This window comes from Cygnus olor, chromosome 22 (genome assembly GCF_009769625.2).
Source record: "Cygnus olor isolate bCygOlo1 chromosome 22, bCygOlo1.pri.v2, whole genome shotgun sequence".
NCBI lineage: Eukaryota > Metazoa > Chordata > Aves > Anseriformes > Anatidae > Cygnus > Cygnus olor.
Window position 1 is genome coordinate 3,320,383 of NC_049190.1, and position 21,424 is coordinate 3,341,806.

At 52.0% G+C, this 21,424-nt stretch overlaps 1 protein-coding gene across 3 annotated transcripts in view; it reads left to right on the forward strand.

The window, feature by feature from the left end:
* The window catches only part of GRIK4 (glutamate ionotropic receptor kainate type subunit 4), a 166,836-nt gene that overhangs the window by 88,051 nt on the left and 57,361 nt on the right, over positions 1–21,424 (forward strand). For 2 of the 3 annotated variants that reach the window (XR_005814260.1, XM_040534372.1), the window contains exon 3: positions 18,998–19,162. Coding sequence is in view for 2 of the 3 variants with exons in the window: in XM_040534372.1 (XP_040390306.1) it covers positions 18,998–19,162 (165 nt within the window). In the remaining variant the exon portion in view is untranslated. Of the gene's footprint in view, positions 1–17,414; positions 18,038–18,997; positions 19,163–21,424 lie in introns of those variants that run through there. The other variant, XM_040534373.1, reaches the window with a different exon arrangement.

Consider the following 21,424-nt stretch of genomic DNA (forward strand, 5'->3'; position numbering starts at 1 on the left):
TTATTCAGCCTGACGTGTATAAGCCGTGTATTCAACCTTAGTTTTGTGAGTCTTAGTTTTCTTTTTCCCTGCGCTAGGTCTTCTGTCCGACACAGCAGAGGGTAAGGCACGGACTGGTGGTGCTGGCCTCTTGCGAAGCCTTTCCTTCCCCATCCTTCCAACCTCGTGTTGGGCTTTCCTCCGGCGTCTCGTCCACTGCGAGGTGGCTCAGCTCACGGGGCTCCTTGGGAAAACCCTGGGCTTGAATTCCCCACCCCGCTCACACCGCCTCCGCTTGCAGGATTCGTTTTCAGTGGAAGCCTGGATGGCTTCTGACAGCGAGAAACAGATTTCGGTGACATCGAGAGCAGCCGTGAGGGTAAGGGCAGCGTTGTTAATTAATTAATAGGGGCAGCTGGGCTGGTTGTCCCACCGGAGTCGTGGCGTGTAGGTGAGCCTGAGAGCGTTTCCCTGGGGACGTCCTGCGGGAAGGGGCAGCACCGTGCCTGGCTGGGAGGGACGCACGGGTGGGGATCTGGCCCGGTGCTGTCCGTAACCTGTAAGGAAAAGCGTTTTCCTTTTGCCACTGTTGGGCTAATTGTGTTTGTCAGTTGTAGACTTGCTCCAGGAATCAGTAAACAAAGGGGCTTTGTTTGCCTGTACTCACGAGCTGCATTCCTACAAAGCCTTCCCTTGTCCCTGCAGCAAACAGAGGTAATAACAAATCCATATTTCTGCTCGCCGTGTTTTCTCTTATCGGCATGTCTTCAGCGAGATAAAACAGGGAGCAAGAAACCTAACAGGTCTCTTTTTCCTTCTGCCTGGGTGTGTGCGTGTGTTGTCGTGTTTTTAATTAACCTTATCAACTCGGCACTGCGAGCACCGCTTCGCCGGGTCCGATGGCGGCTCGTGCAGGAGGCCGAGCCCCACCGGCTGTGCCTGGTGCCGATCTGGGGGGAGAAATTTTCCATCTATCACCACCGGTCTCAGCACAGGCACAGTAGTTGTAACCTTAGAGGTATCAGGGACCACTTTGCTGCCCCTGCTGCCCCTCATCTCCCCCTCCCTGGGCTGTGACAGCGATTTCTTTTGTTTCTGCCATCGACAGAGGTCTGTCTCGCAGACGCTCTCACCTGTCCCCGTGGGGAGTTAAAGCTGCAAGGAGGCTTTGCAGGGCGTGTGATTCTTTTTTTTTTCTTTTTCTTTTTTTTTTTTTTTTTTGTGTGCTTTAAGCAAGCAATATATATTCGAGACTAAAATTAAAGATACGCAGGAAATGAAATTGCTAGCATTGCTTCTGCTTGGCAGGGAAACCGTTTCCGTCCTGGCTAACGGAGGAAGGGTGCTGGTTGCTGGTCTCGGCTCCAGAAGCTCCGAGATGGGAGCAGAGCAGCAGCAGCAGGAGCAGTAGCAGCAGCCTCAGGCACAGGAGAGGAGGAGGAAGGATGGCTGAGCGAGGCCAGGGATGCTTTTGGAGGTGCTTGTACATTGGCTGCATCCAGGCTCCGCTCCGTCCCCTGGGTTTCCCTGTCATCCGGCTCAGCTGGACGCGTGCCCAGCCCTGGATGGGGATCGTCACCAGGAAAAGTACTGGGAAAAGAGACAGAGCGCCGTGGCTCTGGGAGATCTGTGCCAGAGCCGTGCACGTCTCTGGCGTCGTCTCCCCGGGCACGCAGAATTAAGAACATCAGGTTAAATAAGCTTTTTTGGAAAGGAAAAACCAAAGAGCGAACGAGCTCAGAAACTTAAAGGCAGGATTCAACTTTCTCTTGCTGTTGGTTAATTTAATGTGAAATGCGAAGAGCAGGGATGGGAGAAGTAGTGGCGTGGTTTCAGGATTGGCTCTAAACAAAGCCCGGTGCTGTAGCCCGAGGGCTACACGGGGCCGAGCGAGCTCGGTGAGGTCTCTGTAAGAGCAGAAACCCGGCGGCTTTCTGGCCAGCTGCTGAAAGCACCTCGGGCTGCGGATGCTGGATGAGGAAGGAAAAGCAAGGAAGGACCCAAAATACCTGCTGGCTGCGGCCGGGGGGCTGTTTCGGAGCCTGCCTCTGCTCGTTTCCCAAAACATCGTCCCTGGGTGCCCGCAGACATCCCGACCCCCTGGGGTTCGGTACAGCCTGGGCAGTCCTGGGAGCGTTGCTTTGTTGGTGCGGACCAGCAGACGGTGCTGGGAAGTGTACAGGAGCTTTATGTTGTTTTTTCTTGAAAACTCTGTTAGTGCAACAGTTCTAAAGAAGATAAAGAAACAGGGCTGGAGGTGAGGAGAGGCACGCATATAATTTCCAGTTGTTGCTTTCGTAGCTTTCTCAATTTGAACGTTTCCCCTCTGATGTCTGAAATGTGAGTCTGAATCCCGGCTTTCTCCACTCCTTCCCTGCTGACCTCGTCAGAAACGCTAAATGCAAGCAAAGAAAAAAAAAAAAGAAAAAAAAAGAACAATAAATTGCTTCATGTAACTCCGGACAGGAAAGCCCTGCACCTTCCCTCCCGGGCAGCCCTTCCATCTGTTACCTCGCTGTGCTGGCTCCGGGTTACCTCAGTCAGAAAACTTAATTGAAGCAGTGTCATGTCAGGAGAGAACGATGCTTCCATTTTCCCGGGCTCCCTTCTGTAACCTGTTTTGCTCTTAGCAGAATTACGCCGGGCTTCTCATCTTGTCAGACTTTTCCCATCTTCTTTCCAATAATGAGCTCCTTTATAATAGGTTTTATTCTCGCACGGGCAAAAGTGTTTGGTGTTGTTGCTTCCTTTGTTTTAATAGCTGCGTTGCAGTAAGCGAGGAACCGTGTGTGTTTAATACGTACGTGCATAATGCGTGCTGCTGCTGACAGGTTGGACTCGACTGAGTGTGCGACAACAGAAGGATTATCCTCCTGCTCGTTCAGACAGGGAGATGACATAAGGAAACTAATAGGAGGTTTTTAAAGGTAGTTAGAGGCTTCGCTGGCTCTGAGCATCCCCTTCCTGTCGTTACGATGCGAGGTAGGGAGCTGATGTGCTTTCAAAAGTTATGGCTGAGCCCGTCCTGTGCACATTCTGCTCGCTTTATGGCTGGGGCCGGACCTCAGTCATTTTTTTTAAGCACCTTTGCAGCGTGGGAAGCACAGCTAGCTAATTTGGCTGCCCTAGGGGCGCTGGTTTGCTCGCTGCCTTTTCAGGTGCTGCATCGCCTTGCATAGCTAGGGAAGAGCAATGCAGACATGGAGCACAGAGCTCGGTGTCTGTTTCCTGCCTCTTGCCTTTAAAAACCACTGCCCCAGACAGCGTTTTGTGTAGGCGGGTTTCCTTCCCTGCACCCCCCCAAAGGAGAGCGCACATGAGGAACAGATCGGAGGCGGTGGTGACATGAGGATGAAACCCACCTAGCTCCTCTGTGCTTGCAGGCTCATGATGAAGAGCAGAAAATTGGAGGGTTTGGGGCTCTGGCTTTGGCCAAGTCTCCCTCCATACCTCATCACATCCCGAGAGCCCCGTGGCACCCTCTGCAGCTGGAGCGCAGCGAGGGCTCAGAGCCCTTCGCACCACGCAGCCTGGTCCAGCCCCTCCCTGGGGCACCCTTCTGTGCCGAGAGGCTTCTTCCACTGCTTTCCCGTGAAAAGTCCTTGCACGTCCCTCTCCTCCCTTTTCGGAGTCAATATTAGGAAGTGGCAGTGAACGGGGGAGCTGTGTTTATCCCGCCGATGCCAGGCAGACAACGAACCTCGTCTCGCCCAGATGGCACAGGCTCTCCTCCAAACAGACAAACGGGGCCGGCGCCTTTGAAACGGGCCCAAACGCGCGCAGTTACGGTGATGGGATGGCAATTACAGCGCCTCCAGTGACCATCTGGACACACAGACTGATTTTCTACTTGGACAGAAAAGCCTCTCCTATGTCTCCAATATTAGGCGTGTATGGGGATGCTAATTGATTTAATTGAAGCTCTGAATGTCGAGCCGTGGGTCTTGCCAACCTTTTTAGGCTAGGTACGTGGCGGTTTTTAGTATCTGGGGTGAGAAAGGCGGGGTGGCCACGCTTTATCTCCAGCTGGGTGCAGAAGGAAGGGATGTTTGAGGTCCTTGGGTCTGGGACATGCGAGGTCCTGCTCCGGGGGAGAGGGGAGATGGGGCTGCTGCCTCCAAGCTCCTGCAAGCAAAGGGATGGGATTTTGCTGCTCCTGGTAGCACTGGAGACCCATTAGCCTGTCGGTTGGTTGGTTTTAAACTAAAGTTATCGTTCCATGTTTTATTCATATTTACACACACACATATGTATTAGATTTTGGTTATATACAAAATAAAGTTATGGCCAGGTGATTTACATCTGCTGTACTGCTGTAGCATCTCGTAGCTCTCATCAGGAGCCACGTACCAGCTCCTGCACAAATCCCGACTCACAAAACGAAACAGGCATTTAGGAGATGTAACGAGAGCTCTCTGTGAAAAAAAACATTTACTGGGCTTGTTTCCATGAGAAATTTCAATGTCTTTCATGGTCTGAAACAAACCAGTTTGGGCCTAAAAGACATTGTCGGGGGTTTTCATGCCAACAAAAGATTACTTGGGTCTGTCTCTTTGTTTTTGTTCTTTATGTGACCTTCTTCTAGTAAAAAATAGATGAATAAAACAAAGAGGAAACAACCTTGTGGCAAAGCTATCCACCTAAAGAAATAGCAAAAAAAGAGGCCTCATGCGTAAGTGACATAGTCGGGCCCAGTTGTATCGGAAACTGTTCCCAGAGGAGCGCGGGTTATTGCTTAGCACCGGTGATGTTAACGCGCTGGTCGTTAACATGCTTCATGGGGTTAAGGATGTGCAGTGGTGTAAGATGTGATGAGTGTTCCCCGGGGTGAGTGGGGTCTTTAGCACTTCACCTCTTCCCCTGTCACTTTCTGCCACTCGTCTTGAGGGAAATGTTTGGGTTTTTTTGTTTTCCCTGTGTTTTCTCCTGTTTAAAGTCGGAGAGCTGTAGTGGCATATGGCCTCTATTTCCTGTCCATTTTGCTCTATCCAGACTCCTCATTAACTGCTTAATCAGGAACACGAGAAACCAGGCCAGGCATTTTTTTGGGAGAGGCATGCTGAGTTTGGAGGGGGCAAGGCAGCTCAGAGGAGGCACCTGCAAACAGCGAAACTTGGCCTGAAATCTTAAAAGTGCCGGGTAGGAACTGGAGGATGGGGCACATCTTGCTGGTGAGGTTTGGTGTGCGCAGGTCCACGAGGGTTGTAAGTAGGCATTGCAGCATCAGCTGTCCTTGGGAAGAGGAGGGGGGTACAGCGGGGGGGGGGGGGTTGTAGGCAGCAGCTGATCAGAACCAGGACGACTGCTTAAACGGAAAATAATGACCATCCACGGCGCTTCACAGGAGCTGAGCATCAGCCCTCTGCACAACTTACTCCCATTAAGCCCTATCCGAAGGGTTACAGCAGCACACAGATGCCTTGTTGACCTCTCCACGCGGGGGTTAATCCAGAATGAAGCTACCAAGCACTGCGGGACGCCCCGCTGCTTCCACACCTGATAACCCTGCAGGCTGCTGGAAAGACCAGTAGGTACCTAATCGATATATCTCAGACATCACGGGCTTGTAGGGTCAGAAAGCAGTCAGATGTTCCCCAGCATGCAAAATGTCCTCCGTCACCATGGAAGGATGCTGCAAGGCTCCCTGGGGAAGGTGGTTTGGAGAGGGCTGGCAACCTGCTGGGTTGGCAACCTGCCCCTGCTGGGGCTTGCTCGTGTTTCTCCAGGGGGGAGGCTCCTGCCAACTGCCTTGCGCAGGAGGCTTCAGAAATCGTCTTCCCTGGTGCTGGTGCACGTGTTAATTGGACTTGACAGATGCTAATGAAGACGAGGCTGTAGCTGAGAAAGGGTAGAAGGAATGTCATAACTCTTAGGAGGAAGGGAAAACAGAAAAGTCCAAACGTCCAGAAGTTACTGAAGGCAACTCAAGACATTAAGCCTTGCTATTTCTGGTGCCAGGGTTGATGGCTGCAGGGGAAAATTCCCATCTCGAAGGTGGGTAGCCTATAAAGGTTGTTTTCTTTTGATGTTGGCATCACGGCTTGGTCTTGCTGTTAACCCAATTATGATAACAATTTTTTTGGTGAGGGGTCCTGCACTGTTGTGTTGCAGCTGGGGAGCCCACACGGTGTAAGGGGGCACTGAGTCGCCGAATATTCCTTGCAAATGGTGATGGGGAAGTAGAGATGGCTTTGTGAGTGCCGTGTCTTCACGTACAGAGCTTGTAAGCAGGACGTAGCATGGTCTCCTGGATTTGTGCCCATGCACCTCCTGGTCAGTGCGTAATTAGCCAGTGGCTGCTGCACGTGGGACACAGCGCTGTGCCCCAGGGCAGGGCTGCTCCAGGGAAGCAGGTCTTGGGATGGGGAAGATGCACGTTCAGTTCCCTCTCCCAGATGACAGGCAGGTCCCTTACACCCTTGGGGCTTTAAAATTGCATGAGCCCAATTTTAGTAACCCCCCTGCAGAAATTAGGTCTTTGACATAGGGATTTCACCCCCTTGGGGCAGGATTGCTGTGTAAATGCCACTGCCGAATGGGGCTGCGGCCGTTCTCTGCCTCTGCTGCCCCCGAAATGGGGCTGACAGCACTTCTCCCCTCCCCGCTGAGAAGTGGTGCAGGGGTTCGTGCCTCGAGTGCTGTGGGCAGGGCGGAGGCTGTTTCACAGCGCCCTGTGCAAGCGGCTGGTAGGTGCACGCCCAGTTGACCTGTGACTGTGTAATGAAATGAACAGCCTTGTTTATCGGCATCGAATCAGCTAAAAGTGGCATCTGGCAATTGCATTTGTAGCGTGCTCAGAAGAGGCTGCTGCGTGCCAGAGGCAGCGTTTCCCGGCGCTCAGAGCCTGCACAAGGACCCAGCGCCGCGGAGGTGACTGGCACCCTCGGATTATTGCAGAATAACCTCTTAGCAAAGTCATCCTGCGATCTTTACCGCACGGCCCCGGAGAGGACAGAAATCCTCCCATCACGGCTCCTTCAGATGTGTATTTCCTGATCGTGGGCTCTCATATTTTTTCTTGTAATTACCAGCAAACTGCCTGAAAAAGAGCCGAAATGCTTCTCCCTGCCTGGCAGGAGCACACCACCCACTGATGAGTCAGGGGAGGAAGAGCTCCCACTGCACGGCGGAGGATACTGGGGGAAAGGGATGGGAGAAAAGAGGGAAGAATAGCTGCCAGAGAGTTTTGGAATAAATGACATTTGTTTAAAGACACATTAGAAGATTAATGACGGGAGTTAAAGTATGAAAGCAACAGGGCCTAAGTGAGGTATTAATGGAACCCATTTTCTTTGCCATCTCCTGCAGGAACTCTTTGGAAGTACGGAGGGGAAAAATCACTTTACTGTAATAACTGTTATTTATATAAGAGAACAACATTGGATGGATCAAAATGTGAGGTTTCAAGGTAATAACTGGACCCTCACAATCATTGTTATCCATTTAAAAGGCAATTTCTGGGATAGTGAATAGATGGAGGGAACAGCTCCAATCCTGTGACTGATTGTAAACGAGGTTTATTTTATTATTATTGCTATTAGCCAGTTCCCAATCTGGTAAGATTGTGTTAAGAAAAAGGGAAAAGCCTGGGAGAGCTGACGGGGCTGATAATCATCCTTGCAGAATTTGCCGGGACCGCCTGATGGGCTCGGTGGTGACTTAGGGCCGCGTCTCGGCCCCCCCCCAGAGTCAGTGCCAGACGTCCCATCACAGCACCCTTGATCCACGTCCCGTAAGGAGCAGGAGGCACGCAGATGGCACGATCTTGTACTCCCCGAGAGCGGCCCCTTCCCTCCGCCTGTAATTCACTTGGGCCGTAGGTGGCTGCGGCGAGGCCGCGGGCACGGCGTGAGTTACTGGCGCCGGCCGGGGTCCGTCACCCGCCGACAGCTGCGCGCCCGTCACGTAACCAAGCCACGCGCGCTCCCGGCACGGCATCTGCCAGTGCCCTTTGGCAGCAGCCGGCACGCGGGCTGGATTCAGCCCGTGCGTTGTCACGTCCGTCGGTGGCACGAGAGGGCGTGAGCCCGGCCCTTCGCGGGCGTCGGGGTGGATTCATGAACGATTCATGAGAACAGGCCGAGGGAAGCAGGAAGGGATGGTAATGATGTTCTCCATGCGGTCAAAATATGATGGTGATTAGACCAGCTCTGGGTTTTAATGGCCATGGGGTTTGGGAGGGGCTGTGAGAGGTGAGCGGTAGCAAACCCCAGCCCCCAAGCTGGCTTTTCGCTCTCGGTCGCTCCCCGAAGCACTCGGGGTGTGAAAACCTCCCAGGCTCGGGGAGGAAACAGTAGGAAGTTGCAAAAGAGGGAAGGAAAGGGTCGGCCCTGTTTCCTATCGCGTCTCACGGAGGGAGGTGTTTTGCCCTGGATTTCTCTAGGACCAGGGCTTTTCCCTTTAACTCTGTGTGCTCCATGTCAGCCGGAGCGTGGGGCTGCACTGTGATGTGGGTGGAAAGAGGGATGGCGAGGAGGGATTGATGGGGATGGGAGGCCTGGGTGTTGGGTGTGAGGCAGCGGTTTGCTGTCCTGGAGGAGGCCCTGGACACCTCCAGCGTGGGCAGAGGACGACAAAGCAGCGCTGTTTCTGCAGGCGAGTTCTGCTGGCTGGGATAATGAGAACAAATCGGATCAGCGAGGGCAGTGCACGCAGCTCGCTGTCTCAGAGATGTTCTCAGCGTTGCATTAAGGTGCCTTTTACAGATTTTGAGATCCAGGGGGAACACGGTGCCACCTGCAGCTAGCAACCCTACCTGTCCCGGTGACAGCACCAAGCACAGCCCCCAGCAGAGAAGCCCCGGCTGCCCGCGGTGGGAGCCCCCCACCCCGGTTTGTGCCCAGCCTTGACAGTATCGAGATGTCTGGCTAGATTCAGCTCCTCATTAAGGTGGTTGGACGTAGGAGGATTTAATGGTCTGAACCATGACTTTATTTAATTAATCAACATAAGCGTTGCGTATTTCTACCATAAACCACAGCCTATGGATAACTCTGTTGTTTAATTAAGCTTATCACTGCGAACCCGATCCAGTTCCGTGCTGCATTAATGTAACTAATCCAGCATCCTCTCGAAGAAGCATCGTAGTAAACTGCAGGGGATGTAATTCACTCTGCTCAACCCCTGCTTTACAAGACAAGTGTGGCTGGTGCTGGTGCGTCTCATTTGTGACCCAGTGTTGGTGCCAATTCCTCTCTGCTCCTGCGTGAGCGCGGTGCTGCTTCCACCACCTCGTACCTGAGCTGCTGGAGTTTGCGGGACTGTTCCTGTGGGTTTCTTCCATCACGTTCACTCAGAACTTTTGTGTCTGGTTTGATTTAGTCCGTGCAGCTGAGCTTTTTATTTATCTTTGCTTTTTATATTCTTTCTTTCCACCCTTTCCAGTTTTACATATTTCAAACTTTTCTCTTCCACGTTGCACAGATGCAGGGGAATCCGTAATGAGCTCCCAAGCTGAAAGCAAAATCCATTTGCCTAAAAGTGCTTCTTTTCCTACAGAAACGTGGTACTAGAAACCTAGAGATACTTTGGGAAAAGTTTGAGCAATGTTTGAGGAGATTGTGGTTATTTTCTGTTGTGCCAATGATTCTCCAGGCAGTCTTTGTCACCCCGCACAGGCACGCTCTCCAGAGGATGCGAAGACAAATTGCCTCCAGCAGGGCTGTTATTGCGCATCACTTCAGGCACGAGAAACCCTTAGGTCTCTGTAGGTTCCTTGCCTTAAAAAGTAATCTAGCAACAAAGCGGAGCGGCTTTTTTTTTCCAAATGAGAGCCCCCACATGAGAATGTAATGTACTGTAACTGATGCGCGTTACCTGCAGATCGCAATTCATTTCAGCTTCCCTGCGTATCCACGCGTTTCTCGACCTCTTCCGAAGGGGCACGGTAGTGTTTCTTTGCTTCGTGGAGGTACCCCGAGGAGAAATATTCGAGGAAGTTGTGTTAGAGACGGTACAGTTTGCAGGAGGTGTCAGAAGGCTCCGTGCTAAAGGCGAAAGACGGGCTTCTGGAAACCTCGGTGGTGGCACTGTGCCTTTTCTGCTCTAAGTCTGAGAAGAGATCACTTGCTATTGAGCACTGCTGCCCTGCAGTCGTGCATTCAGCTGCAGTGTGGATTCAGCGTTAGGGAAGTGGGCACAGGCACTGCTTTGGGGTTGGACGGGAGCCACTGTACACAAGCAAGGAAAGAAAAAGCCATTTTCCATCAACACATCATCATTTTCGTATCAATCAGGTATACAAGCTGGGTGTAGGTGAACAAGCATTTCCCTAGTACAAGGGATGCAAAGCGGGGGAAAACCACGTCAGAATCCAGGGCAAAGAGAATTCCTGTCTTGTTCTCCCACCCAGAAGCTGAAAGTCAGGGGAAAAAATGCTGTGAGCAGAGCACGCCAGGGAGGAAAGGCAGGAAGACATTAAAGTAACCTATTAAATCGCTGAGGGCTGAGTGGCAAAAAATAAATAAATAGAGGCTGTGTAGATTGATGGAAATTGGATCTGAAGGGCTTCCACATCTGGTGTGGCAGCTCTTTAGCATCTCATTTCGGTGTGACTCAGCAGGAAAAGTTGTTTTTTCTGACAGTAAAACAAAGAGAGGAAAACAATCCTGAAGGGCTCGGGTGTCATTGTTTGGTAATTGGATCAAGCTCTTCCATGTCGCTTAATACATCTGGGCTCTCTGCAGTCGGGGTGAGGTTTCCAAGGTCACCTTTTCCCACCCTCGCCCATCTTCTACTCAGCTTCTCTGCAGCCACCTCCTCCTCCCAGGCCACGCTCTTCTCTTGCAGCTCTGTGCACCGACAGCTGGGCAGCGTGGGGACAAGGAGGTGCCGGCAGGTAGGACGTGGAGCTCCCCATGGGGCCGGGGCACGGAGCAGTGACTCCAAAGGCCAACTCGTGCTTGTTACGGCCAAATTGCGACCTGGTTTAGGGGCCCTGAATTGTCCTCTGTGGGTCCCGACCCTCTCAGCTGCTGGTAAAGGCTCCACGCGTAGTTTGAGCCTTCCATCCATGCGCAGCCAAGTAACACCGACCCTGGTCTTTATTTATCTTCAGGCATTGTTTCTTTTGATATACTGCCTCTCCTGGAGCTTCCAGTCTCCCCGAAGCTCAGCTAACAGCTCTCACTTGGCTTTTTCGATGTACCCGGATGCCTGCGGGTTGAAGCAGAAACATCAAGTTTCGGTGGCACCACATAAAAAGGCTGAGGTGCTAGAGAAGGGTTTCTGAAGTCTTTTGGCATTTTACCTTTGATTATTTGCCATGTGTTCATACAAAACCTTGGGGAGACACTTCATCCCATCGCGCCTCTGTTCTTCATCCATCAAGAGCGACTGAAAGCCATTCCACCTATCATTTGTCTCCCACCTCTAAAGGCACTGTCATATTTGGGATCTGCATCCAGCATGGCAGGTCCTTGTCCTTGGGTATATCTGTTAGAGATTTGTAATAATAGCAAGGGCTAATGATTTGTAACAAGAGCAGAAATGGTGCAAAACATCTGTAAGCTCTCCTTACCGGTGAGAGCAGAACCCCAGATCTCTCAGTGCATTTTTTTTTTCCTCTTCTCACCTTGACTTTGGGGATACATCCAAGGCTATTTGCTGTCTGTGCGTATGCGATTAATCAGCTGGCTGGGGGGAGCCTGGAAGTGGGGCCTGGTACTTCTCTACTCCACCACTTGGTCTGAGCTGTGCCTCCTCTGCAGTGCGCTCGTGTTTGCCAACCCGGGAAAAATCAGCAAGCGGTGCCAAAACCCTAGCTAGCATCCTTGAAAGGAGGGAGATGCAGAAAGAAGAGCAAATTCGCTCTTAAATGCAAAGACACCAGGAAGGGTTAAGGGAAAAATGGTCACAAAAGGCCTTTTCCAAACCCCTCTTACAGAAATGAAACTCCACTGGTCCTAAATTCCTCTCATCCTGACGCGTGCTGGAGGTTCAAGAAATGGCTCCACCTGCAAGAGGAGCAGAGTGTCCGTTTGGGCAGCATTGCTCTCGTTGCATCGTTGTCAATCCGTAAATCCCAGAGCGCTGCAGAGAGCCGCGTGCGCTGGAGCAGCCTTGGCTGCCACTGAAATACGGCCACCTCTGGGGACAGAGCCCCGGGCTGTTGTGATGCTCTGTCTTGTAGGTACAGAACATGCTTTATTGTGTGTATGTGACCGGGAAAGCGTGCTGCATCGTCTGGGGCTCTGCAGCCACTTCCCAGCCTCCAGAGCCCCACGGCTGCGTTGTGCATTGCCACCTCTCCGATCTCTGATTATAGCTATAAATCCTGGTGGACTTTCCCCATTTGTTTGTTGGCATTTTTTTTTTTTTTTTAAGCTTAGAATTTTCTGCATTGTTTCTTCCTTCGTTATTCTTTTTTGTTTGCCTGGCAGTGGCACTTGGGGGTTGTGCGGTTATTTTTCTTGTATTTACGCTCTCTCCTGACTTAATTAAGATCTTGCTTCTTTACTGGGCTCGCCAAATTTGCTGGCCCCACCAGGTCTTCCCACTGCTCTCTTCCTAAAAACCACAGCTGCTGCTGGTCACCTGGGACCAAGAAAATGGGCAGAAAATCTTCCTCGTGAAGCTCAACTCAGCTTGACGTTACTGAAGCAAGAGACAGGCAGGAAAACCACGTTCACAACTTCAGTGGATTTAGGCCGCTTTCCTAAGAAAACAAGACTTAGGCACTAATTCTGACTGCGTGTGGATACGGGTGAGTGTCCAGCCAGGAGCTGCAGTTCTGTGGCAATTGGTAGTCCAGTTTGACAGATACTTGGGAAATGGAGAGCCCCGTTACGAACGCCTCCTGCCGTGAGCAGGGTGGCAGGGGAAGCAGCAAGGCACCACGCCAGCACGTGCACCCAGGCTGTGATGGTCTCAGGGATGGAATTGCCTGGCTCTTGCTGGGAGATTTTTGGGCCCTTGTTTTCTTCCATGTGCAATTTCTGTGTCTGGGCTCTTGGGATGCCTGCAGGGAGTGGTGTCCCATCACGCCTTCCCGTCGCTCTGTTTTTAGCATTAGACCTTCACCTCCTTCTCTTTTCTACTCACACAAGGCGGACAGGCCTTCTTGTTCCTTCCTCCAGCCCCCCTTTCTTCCAGAGCCCTGACCGGTATTCCCTGCCTCAGCCTGCCCCTGCCCCTCAGGGAGGTTCAAGCAGCCATCTCTCCTTCTCACTGCTTTTTCTCCTTGTTTTTGGGAAGTCCCTTGAGGGCTTTCTCAAGGGATTAAACGTGACTTATCTGGTTGCAAAGGCGTTATTTGAATTTGCAGCTCGGGATTTATCAGTAGCTGTGGTCTGTGGCGGTGGAAACCCCCAGCAGTTTGCCGGCTGGCTTTGGAGGAGCTGGGTTTGCTGTCCTGCTTCTGCACGAGAGGCGAGATCCAGGTCTGGACGTGGCATTTCCATGTCAGACCCCTTCCTCATCTCTTTGCGCACCTCTGCTCCTGTCTCCAAGCTCAGGTGCTTCGCCGGCTGCCTCCTGGCGAGCTTTTTCTCTGGAAAAAGCAGGCGATCGTTGGGGGAAGAGCAGGACCTTGTCTCCTGAGTGGGTTTTCCTCCTTGCACATGAGCAAAGGAGGGAGAGGATGAGATGACACCTGTCTTACAGATGCTTTTTCCTTGCCAGAGGACTCGGCAGAGCTTTTACCTGCCCAAACCAACGTGGCTGTGGGGTTCCCAGCTCTGCAGAGAGAGCTCGAGGAGGGCAGGGGAGGGAAGCAGCATTGCCTGGCTCCCTGGAAACTCCCCCTCCCAGAGAGCGCCGTTCCGCTTTTATGTGCACAAAGCAATTATTAAAGAAGAGAAAAGGGAGGCTGCATTTCAAGCAGCAGAAACTAAAGCCCTGAGCTGTTTTTATCACGTCTCCCCTTCCCCGTCTCTCCTGAATTCGCTCTCTTTGGATAGCAGAAAGGAGAGGGAAGCTCCATTTAAATGCAGATTTCAAATGTTGGCCAAGAGCAATAAATAGCCCTGCGCTGCGCGGATCAGACAAACATTATCCAGTCTCTTTGTCTGTGAAGGAGCGAGTTTATGTTTTTAGATTTTCTTTTTCCTCGATGAGATCTTCTTTCCTCTCCGAGTGATAGCATATTGACAACTTTTTATTTTAATTTTAAGCAGCACTTCAGAGATTGTAATGGCAACACAATCCCACCTGTTTCTCCACTGGAGCTATACTTGGCAGCCCCGTAATGAGGAAGTCTGCAAATTCCCTATCGTTTGCTGTATTGACAGCCTGAAGGGCTGATGCTGTATGCAGCAGAGGGGAAGCCTGCAAAACAAGGCGGTCCTGCACCCGTCTTTAGCCTGTTGTCCCCCCCCCCACCTCCAAATGAGCCCGGAGCCTCTCGTTGGTTGAGTTAATTTGGTGTTAATGAGGTCAGGAGCAGGCGCAGGTGGGTTTGGGGTGGTGATGGTGGCAAAAGGGGTCGGGGAGCAGCAGGTGGATGGGCAGGAGGAGGGAGAGGAGAAGGAAGAAGGGAAGGCTTGGAGCTGTGGGGGCAATTCCTCGTGGCCCAGGGCATCTCCTGGGGCCGGTGAGTCCCAGCAGGACACGTGAGCTTTGAAGGGCGTTACTGCTGTGTGTTGGTTCCAGGATCGGCTCCTGGGGGAGGCGTTGGCTCTTCTAAGTGTCGAGATCTGGTTGAGAGGAGGTGACAATTCTCGCCCATTCATCGCGGGACTGTGCCTACAGTATGAATCGGAAGAGGTCAGAGGTGGGATCTCAACCTGTCAGAGGAGAGACCGGAGAAATAGTGTGGGGGGCTTTACATCTTCCTAACTCAGAGGGACAGTTACGGACGGTGAAATCCCATGTCTGCTCAGCCAGGCCATTGCTAAACCTCCGTCTCCAAGCCACCAGAACAGAGATGTGTTTGCGCACGTTTGTGTTTCTGAGCTTGGTGTTACGCCTCGGCAGCATGGAGAGACTCTGAGGAAATTCAACAACGCTTAATAAAGTTAACGGGGGAAGGTCAGCTGCACGCTGCTTGTCGTAGCAGTGTACAAACCTCCCCGTAGCATCTGTTCCCTGTTATTATTATAAAAATGCTGCTTCATTAGATGTTGCTCGGGCCATGAATTAAGCAGTGATACGCAGTAAAACTTGAATCGTGCTGGGCTTGTCAGCGTGCGCGTGCCCTGAGCCCGGCGGCTGGCACCCTGGGGAGCCACGTGGCTGAGGGGAACAGAAAAATAAAGGCTTTCTGCTTTTTTAGTGCTGCTTGAAACCCAGCTGAGGGTGGAAAGGACTGAATTCGGGTGTCTGTGAACCGGCTGGTGCATTTAATAGGATGAGTTGCTGCGTCTCAGCTGTCTGGAACCACGCGTGCTGACAGCGCCGCCTGTCCCCCGACAGCTTTTTGGCCAAAGGGAGTGGGACTGAGTTGTCCAGGGCAATGAATGCCCGTCCTTCTCCTGGAGGAGATTCTTCAGGGCAAGAGGAGAAAAGCAGAGTTGGAGCACCTGCCTCTCGTACTGCTGTGGCTGCGCTCTGCTTAAGGGGAGTGAAAACACCGCAGCCAAATGTCAGCTCCCCGGGGCACGTAAGGGCAGCCACGTGTGCCCGTGCCGCGGGTCAGGGCTTCTTGAATTTAAGGAGGTCACATCTGGGGACTGCCTAAAACCCGTCCGGGCAAAGCTCTCGTGTCCCTGTGCCCCCAAGGGCTGGGAGATCCCGGAGGTGAGAGTGATGGATGTAGGAGAGGCGAGGGATGGATCCTGCGGTTCCCAGAGGCCCCATCGTGCCACCTCGCGTGTCTTTGGCTACCAGCGGTGCCTCTCTTCTGGTTCTGGCTATTGAATCACCAACTCGGAGTGTTTAATTTGAAATTTGGGCTCGCTGGAAACTTCAAATTAAGAAGTCCCTTGCTGCTCGACTCCTGAGTGACTGTAAGGCAACTGTTTCCAGTGCACATCCAAAGCAATAAACTCTCCCGGCCTCTAGCCTCTGGGATTTGTGGGCTTTGTCTTAGCTGTAAGGAAAACCTGGGTGTATTGACTAAAATAAGAATTATTACTCCAACAAGGAGTTTTATCCATCATGATGGGAATATCCCCTGGGAAAAGATGTTGCCAGCCAGCTCCTCCTGAGAAAAGCTCAGCACCTCTGGTCCTCGCTGGCTCCACTTGCAATTGAGTCTCAGCCCCCGTGAAATCCTCTGCAGCCCGAACCGAGCATCGCCAGCCCCGGTGCTCTCGGCTCCTTCTGAAATATTTTCCCCATAATTCGTGGCGAAGGCAGTCGAGATTGGAGACATTTATTATGATGGGGAAGAGAGAAGTGATTTTTGAGGCCAACAAAGTTCAAAGACTTTGCTGTAAGTTTTCAGGATTAAAGATTTACTTGATGCAGCTTCCCATTTTTAATAGACAGGAATAGATGAAAGGGAATTTATATAAAGATTTTCGTTCATACTTAATGATGCCACTATTAGATGAGCTTGGGCACTGCATCCCAAGACATGAAGTTTTAAAACCAACCTTTTTTAAACATTAAATGACCTTTTCCATCCGCTCGCTCTAATACATAAAGATTAGCTCAGTCTCATTACCCAGTCTGTCCTGGGGACCGGTTTAATGTGTGGTTAAAACTAACTAGTCTCCCAGAATTCAAGCAAACAAATTTTGTGGGATTACTACACGTTTTGTGGGGTTTCTTCTGCAGGAAGGTGGGACACGGTGCTGCAGTTCGCTTGGTGGCTGGTCCCCGCGTGGCACCACCACCTCCATCGTGGCATTTGGGCCAGCTGGCTGCGTCCTGCGGCGTGCAGAGAAGAGGGTTTGGGCCCCAGGTGGGCTGCAAAGCTCAGTTTCAGTCAGAACTGAACAGGGAATTTATGTATTTTTTACCAGCCATAGGGAGGTTTTCAAGATTTCCAAAAATAGCAATAAAAAAAAAAAAGAGCCATCATCCAGAACAGAGACATAATATCGCTGTGCAAACACGTGTGCTTAGCTGACCCGAGGAAATTATTAGAACCACTTCAGCTTCGAGTCTTTCATTTTAAAAATGTGTTTAACTATATAGCGGTGGAAAAGCAAAGTGAACTTTGTTTGGAAAATGACAATCGAATAACAGACTTGGAAACGCTGTCCGGCGTAGTGGTTATTGAAGCCCTAAATTGCAGAATAATGAGTGTGGGATGCTGCCGCACGCTCCCCCCGCCGGGCTCTAATTCTGCTCCGTCAGCACCTGGGAGGCAGGAGGCCTTTTGTGATGCTCATCTGACTGAGTGCAGTGCCCTACCCTTTCCTGGAAGCAGGGCCGTGGTGAAGTGTACAGGCACCAAATGGCTTTGTAGATGAGAAATGGGGGCGGTTCAGGACCTTCTTCTGAGAAATGGGGGCGGTTCAGGACCTTCTCTGCCTGCTGCTGCTTTCCCAGAGAAGGGGGCACCTGAGCAAGCTGCTTGGTGGGCACCTTCCTCTCCCGGCTTCTTTGTAATTAAGAGCGGTCACCAGCCGTATCGACATCTGACAAAACTTGTGATCCGTGCTCCCGGCCTCGGAGGAAAAGCACAACCTTTTTCCTTGCCTAATGAGATTGAGATTAACGGCCTGAGCCTGCAGATAACGCTGGTGCCTGCGTGCTCGCGGAGCCGGGAAGCTGGTGTCGCCTGGAGGACCGGCAACGTTCGCCAAGACATCTGTGCGTCTCTTCCGAGAAGTATTGCTGCGTCGCTCCTCGTCAGTCCCGAGTTCAGCCACGTTCCTATAAAACTTGGGAAGAGCAGGAAGAGGAGGAGTTCCCGAGTGGGTATTGCTGGGGTGCGAAGTAAATCGGGGTAATGTGGGCCACCTCTGCCTCGCCGGCGGGGTTGGTGCCCGGTTACCTTCCACGAGGTTTATTTCCTGATTCGCAAATGGTGCAGAAAGGTGAATTTTTTGGCTGTCCCTTAAGTTACATGGAATACAGGACTGTTGGACATCAGCCTTCTAGAGTCCAGGTACACGTCCGTCCCCGTGAAGCAGACAGCTCTCCTTTTACGTATGGCTGTGCTACGATCCCACCCGCGTTTTCTAACCGGCTCTGTGCGCTCCCAAGTTTGAAAATGCGGAACTGGGTAAGTAAGAAGGCAGAAAAGGGGGAAAAACCAGCACGACGACGCGTTTCAAAGCTTTAAGAGGGCAGCCAGCTGCTGCAGTGAGCGCCACAGCTCCCTGCCCCAGAGCCCAGCGGAGCCCCGCTCATCTGCACGTGCAGGGCCTGCTCCAGCCCAGGCAGCTCTTCTGAACGGCGTGGCTCCCTCTGGAGCGACTTCAGAAAGGGAAGACGGGCGTTGGCGCCTTTCTGATGTACCCAACAAAACCCAGGCGACCTGGAGGAGACCCCCCATGAGCCGGGGGGGGGCTGCAGAAGCTGCGCCAGCTCGATGAAAAGCTGCGATTAACGCTCGGCTCCGGCTGCTTTTTGCCTTCCGTCAAGAAAATAAAAATACTACCCCATACAATCTCCCTCTGCCTAACACAGATTTGAGTGGGTGGGCCCAGGAGCTGAGTTCAAGAGTCAAGTGCTTTCTGTTTGAAAAATATTTGTCCCTCCCCACCCACGGCTGCCCACGTGCTTCCCGAAATATTCCAGCTATCAGCACTGATGGGCTGCTCTCAGCACAGCACCAGCGCATTTTTACGAACAAAAGGGGGCTGTTTGGGGACGTTATTTCATCATTGGTGCGTCGGGATGTGGGGCAGTGCCCTGGTCCGTGCTGCCGGGGGTGGCACAGCCGGGGGTCCCACTGCGGGAGCATCCGGAGCACGCGGGTGCCACGGGTGCCGGTACCACCCGGAGCTGAGCAGCGTGGGCAGCCACAGCGTGCCGGCAGGTAACGCGGCCGCTGCTGCGGAGATTTGGCCGCCCCCGTGTCTGGCAAGGCCTGGAGGTGGGCGAAGCGGCGCGAAAGGCCGGGCGCGGGAGGGAGTGACGCCGCTGCGGCGGCTGCTGGCACGGCGCTGGAGAGCCCGGGGGTTTGGGGTGCGTGAAGTCCCTCTGAGCCTAACCTCTGCCGTTCCCTTTGCTCCCGCAGCTGCCATCCTGGATGACCCGATGGAGTGCAGCAGAGGGGAGCGGCTCTCCATCACCCTGGCCAAGAACCGCATCAACCGCGCGCCCGAGCGGGCGGGGAAGGCCAAGGTGGAGGTGGACATCTTCGAGCTGCTGCGGGACAGCGAGTATGAGACGGCAGAAACCAGTGAGTATCTCTCCGTGGGGCTGGTCCTCCCCTGCTCTCCTCTTTGCCTCCTTTCTGGAGGCTCCTGGCACTCTGCGCTCGCTGCAGAGCACAGATTTGTTATAGCTGAGGCTTGGACCCAGGTCCCACCATGAGCATTGCCATCGCTCAGCTCAGCAGTTTAGGACAAGTTATTTTCTTCACTCTGCGTGTCAGTAAACAGGAGCAGTGATACAGGAGGTGCTGCTCCATTGTAAAGCCCTCGATGGTGTGCAAATAAGAGACTCTGGGCAAGTTCAGTGCAATTAAGTTATTTTTAACACCCCGCGGTAGGCTGTGTGTCAGCAAACATGATGGCTCTCTCAGAGCTTTAGATTGGCAGCGGATTTGTTTACACAAAGTGGAATTTTGAAGTGATGTTTGAAATCATGTGGATTGAAAAGAGCTATTTTTGAAAGAGCAGCACGCCTTCCATGTTACTTAAAATCCTCTAATGCAAACAGGTCTCTGGGATAGGTGGTCACGTCGATGCCCAACGCGGTAACTGCACGCTGGTGAATAAAATATCCCCGATGGTCAATGTCCCACAGGCCTCTTGGGAGCCGGAGAGACAGAGGCCAAAAGGATCTGCAAGAGATTCTTCTTGTAAAAGGGAAAAACGTTTTGCAATATGATAGCTTCTTTTTAGGATGTTTTCTGCAACAACATTTGAGTTCAGGGGAGGACTATAATTTTTTTTTATTACAAGTTGTCTTGGAGAAGCTGGAGAAATCATTTAAACGGGGATTTTAGACTCATACCCCCATGGTTCTCGCTCCCAAGCCTGCGTATCCTGCAGGGCATCCCAGGAAGGCGCAGCAGGGTGCTGTGGGTCGGAGCAGGCTGCCTTTTCCTGTAGCTTTGGTCTCGGTGCTGTGCGGTCCTGAGCATCCCCGTGCCTGGGAGCCCAGCAGGCGGGAGCAGCTCCCCAGGCAGCTGGCAGGATGGGACCAGCAGCCCGGCGGGACCAGCAGGTAGCACCTTCCTTTCCTCAATTAACATCTGCATTATTTATAGAAGCGCTCGGTTAATAAAGTGCACGTCAGCGAGTACCTGGGCGCCTATTTATAGCGCCTGTCGCCCATCAGGCAGCCTAGATGAAGCTCGTCACGTGCAGCATTGCAGGGGGTGTTTAAAACAAGCGGTTCTGTCTTTTTGGATCCCTCTTTTCAGGGTTTTCTTGGTTTTCCCATCTGGCCGGGATTGTGCGAATCTAGGCGCACTGGCTGGGTCACCTGTAGGATGCAAAAGGGACGGGGACAGCCTGTGTGTTTCCGAGGCTCTGCTCAGTTTGTCCCAAAAAAATACTCTCTGTCTCCCAGCGAGCCTCGTAAGAAATGACAAAATTGCCAGCGTGCCTTAGCCTGCTGTGCCTTTGAAGGAAACAGTTTTCAGATCCATTCTTTCTCCTTTCTCCTAAACCCGTGGCGTGCGGCGGTGTTTCTGCGGGCTCGATCGCCAGGTGACCCCACAGCTGCGGGGAGGGCCGGCAGCTGGGTTTCTCTGTCGCTTGCGACGTTGCTCTGGGATTTTTCTGTTGGGATGTTTTTCGAGCAGAAGAGTACTCATTTGCCGAGGAGGAAGCGTTATGCAAGAAATTGTTGATTTCAGCAAATGTGGTGTTTGGGAGAACGTGGAAATGGGCTAAGTGAGGAAGAGGCAATTTTCCATTTTGAATTTCTACCTCAGGGAGATTTTCTTTGTTTTCTTTACTTTGATTAAAGAATATAAGAAGCAGAAACTGGAGCAAAATGCCTTGATTTCGGTGAAGTGAGAACTCACAGAATCCTGCAATATGTTATTTGCCTTTTCTTCAGAGGGAAAAATGTCTGGAAGCATTTCTTACAGAAGGAAAAATCTGGATTCTGCATGATTCCGCCATTAATGTCACTGAAGTTCTTGATTTATTCTGCTAGCAGAGGTAAATCAGATCCTGTAACTTAAATATCAAGCCTTTCATAGCTTTCAGTTGTCTGACTTTTCAGTTTTAACACAGCACTGATATTTGTTATCGCACGTAATATTAATAAAAGCAGTTTAGGTATTTTAACCTATGGCTGCAAAGCAGTTGGACAGCCGTTTAATAATACTGTTCTCAAATCTCATGCCCTTTGAAATCCCCCTTAAATATCACAGCACGCTCACCTGGCTGGCCTAGGAATGCTGCTGCCACAGCCCGTCGTGGTGTTCTGCGTATGACTGGAGCTTTAGGAGGGGAAAGACTTTTTGAGACTTGGTTTTCCA